The following is a 2,648-nucleotide window of genomic DNA, read 5'->3' on the forward strand; positions in this document are numbered from 1 at the left end:
AGGAGCTGCAGCAGGTGCTGGGACACTGTTCGGGGGTCCCGTCCCCCTGTGTCCCAGCGGTGGGGAGGCCCATGCCCCCTGCTTTGCCGGGCACAGCTGTTGGGGGGGGGGGGGGGCGGCAATGCCATGCAGCCCAGCACATCAGTATGGATAAATGGGGGTAATGTTAACCCCCCAAAAGGACCCCCCTCACCCCGCATCCTCCCTCCCATCCCACGGCCCCCCCATTCTGCTTCCCCCAGCCCCACGGCACCCCAACACCAAGCGGGGCAGGAGTGTTTATTCACCAGCCACATGCTGGGGGGGGACGCACAGCGGCTGGTGCAGCTCGGACCCCCCCATGCCCACCCACTGCCCGCTCCCGCCTGCAGCTCAGAGCAGGGCCAGGAGGACGGGGGGCAGCAGGGCCAGGAGGACGCGGAGCGGGGGGCCAGGTGGGCCAGCGGCGGCACCGTGGGCGTAATACCGCGCCACGGCGATGTTGGGGTTCCCCTGGACGGGGTCGAACCACATCTGGATGCAGCGGCCGCTGCCGCGATGGTGGAGGGTGTAGCGGTAGGAGTGGGACCAGACCTGCTCGCAGAGGTCGGCCGCCGTGGGGAAGACGAACTTGAACTTCTGGCACATGGCGCCCCTGGGACACCGGTTGATGCCTGTGGGAAGGGGGGGGGTGAGGTGGGGTGGGGGTCTTTGAGGGGTGTCGTTCCTCAGGGTATCAGGGTCCTGATGGACCCCACTGCCCTTACCAGGGTGCGTGTGGCCCTGAGGGACGCCAACCCAGCTGCCAGCACCCCTCCATCACCCCACAGGGACCCTCGTGCACCCCCAGACCCACTCACAGCCACCGAGGATGGGGGATGCAGCCACTGGGGGGGTGTCCCACGCTCCCCCACTGACCTGTGGTCCAATTCCAGCCCTTGTGCCAGTTGACCTTGCAGGTGACAGCATCCTGGCAGTCCTCCCACCACTGCTCGCAGTCCTCCCGGCACAGCGGCACGTGCAGGATCCGCTCCTTACGCCAGCTGTTGTCCGCCTGCGGTGGCACCCCACTTCAGCCCAGTTCATCCCAGTTCACCCCAGGGACCTGCCAGCCCCCTCAGCGGGTGGGTGGGGGTCTGCACCCACCTGGTCAATCCAGGGCCCCAGGTTGGGGGAGCACTCATAAAGACACGTGTCCTGGATGAAGTGACGCTTGCATTTCTCCGGCATGACCCCGCAGTGGTCCCAGTTGAAGTTGTACAGGTAGGACTGGTCCTGGTGAGCCTCGATACTGGTGTTGGCGGTGCAGCAGGCATTGTCCTTCCAGAGGGCACACTGCGCCGGGGCAGCCGGGGGTCAGCCACGGCTCAGCCGGGACCCGCCGCTGCTCCCCAGCACAGGGCAGGGGGGGCAGGCGGTGCCGCCGTGCCAGGGAAAGCACCGGCACCGGGTGATGGAGGCCCCGCCACGGCAGAGGACCCCTGCGGCACTGCTGGGGTCCATCCCGGTGACCCCACTGCGGGTGATGCTGGTGGGTGCCGAGGGGGTGGTGGGCGAGGACCCTACCTGCCCATAGAGCTGCCCCTCGGGGCCAGGCTGCGTTTTGTGGTGCTTGGCGTCCATGCAGATGTTGAGCAGCGAGTCCCGGGTCACCGTGGCGGCAGTGGCGGCGGCCGGCCACGCCAGGAGCACCAGTGGCAGCACCCACGCAGCCACCATCGTCCTGCCGGTGGCAACGGGGGGGGGGGTCTGGACGGCGGCACCGAGGCTCCCCGGCAGGAACGCTGGCACCCGTCCCAAAGGGGACTCGGTGCCAACGGGGACAAAGTCCCCTGCGTGGCACGTAGCGGCGCGCTGTCACCGCCGGCCCTCGGCCGGGACCACTGGCGGGGGGGCGGGGGTTTTACCTGTGGGGGTTCCAGGCGCTGGGTGCCGTGGGGTGAGCGTGGCTCATCTCAAAGGTCGCGTCGCGACGCAACCCTTGGCCGCCGATCACGGGACGTTGCCCGCCACCGGCGCGGGGCACGGCGGGCCGGGCAGCGCCCACGGGGCACGGGCGGGATGGGGCGCCGCACCCCGATGCCTCGGTGTGTCCCGCTTTGACACGCACACCCACCCCGGCCCCCCCAGCCCAGCGCAGAGCCAGGGTCCGTCCTCCCGGCGCCAGGATGGGGCCAGTGCTGGCCAAAATCCACTCGTCGCTGTTTTTCTGTCCCTCCCATGGTGGTGGTGGGGGGGAGACGGGGGCAGTCACAGTGGGGAGGGGACCCCAAGTCCCAACACCAGCACCAGGGGCAGGATCCGACCCCCTGGCACTGCAGGGTCCTGGGGGTGCCCTGGGGGTGGAGGGGACACCCCAGTGGGCGAGAGAGGCCCCCCCGGTGGGGCAGGTACCCCCGTGGGGTCACAGATACCCTGAGGGGTGGGAAGCAGAGACCCCCCCCCATGGGTCAAAGATGCCGTGGGGGGGCAGGTACCACCCTACTAGGGTCACAGATGCCCCCAGGGGAGTCACAGATGCCCTGGGGGGGGTGTCACAGATGCCTCTGGGTGGGGTAGGTACCCCGTGGGGGTCACAGATACCCCTCCCTGGGGTCACAGATACAGCCCCGCTAGGGTCACAGATGCCCGGTGGGGCAGATACCCCCCACTGGGGTCTCAGATACCTT

At 69.2% G+C, this 2,648-nt stretch overlaps 1 protein-coding gene across 1 annotated transcript; it reads right to left on the bottom strand.

Annotated features, from left to right (window-relative positions):
• Positions 1-264: 264 nt before the first annotated feature.
• Positions 265-1,997, bottom strand: LOC135311617 (folate receptor gamma-like). The gene is made up of 5 exons (XM_064441614.1): positions 1,887-1,997; positions 1,546-1,702; positions 1,126-1,314; positions 898-1,033; positions 265-653 (listed from the first exon to the last, which is right to left on the bottom strand). The coding sequence occupies exons 1-5, from the start codon at positions 1,931-1,933 to the stop codon at positions 373-375; spliced, it is 810 nt and encodes a 269-aa protein (XP_064297684.1). The 5' UTR covers positions 1,934-1,997; the 3' UTR covers positions 265-372.
• Positions 1,998-2,648: the final 651 nt, after the last annotated feature.

Source organism: Phalacrocorax carbo, chromosome 1, assembly GCF_963921805.1.
Source record: "Phalacrocorax carbo chromosome 1, bPhaCar2.1, whole genome shotgun sequence".
NCBI lineage: Eukaryota > Metazoa > Chordata > Aves > Suliformes > Phalacrocoracidae > Phalacrocorax > Phalacrocorax carbo.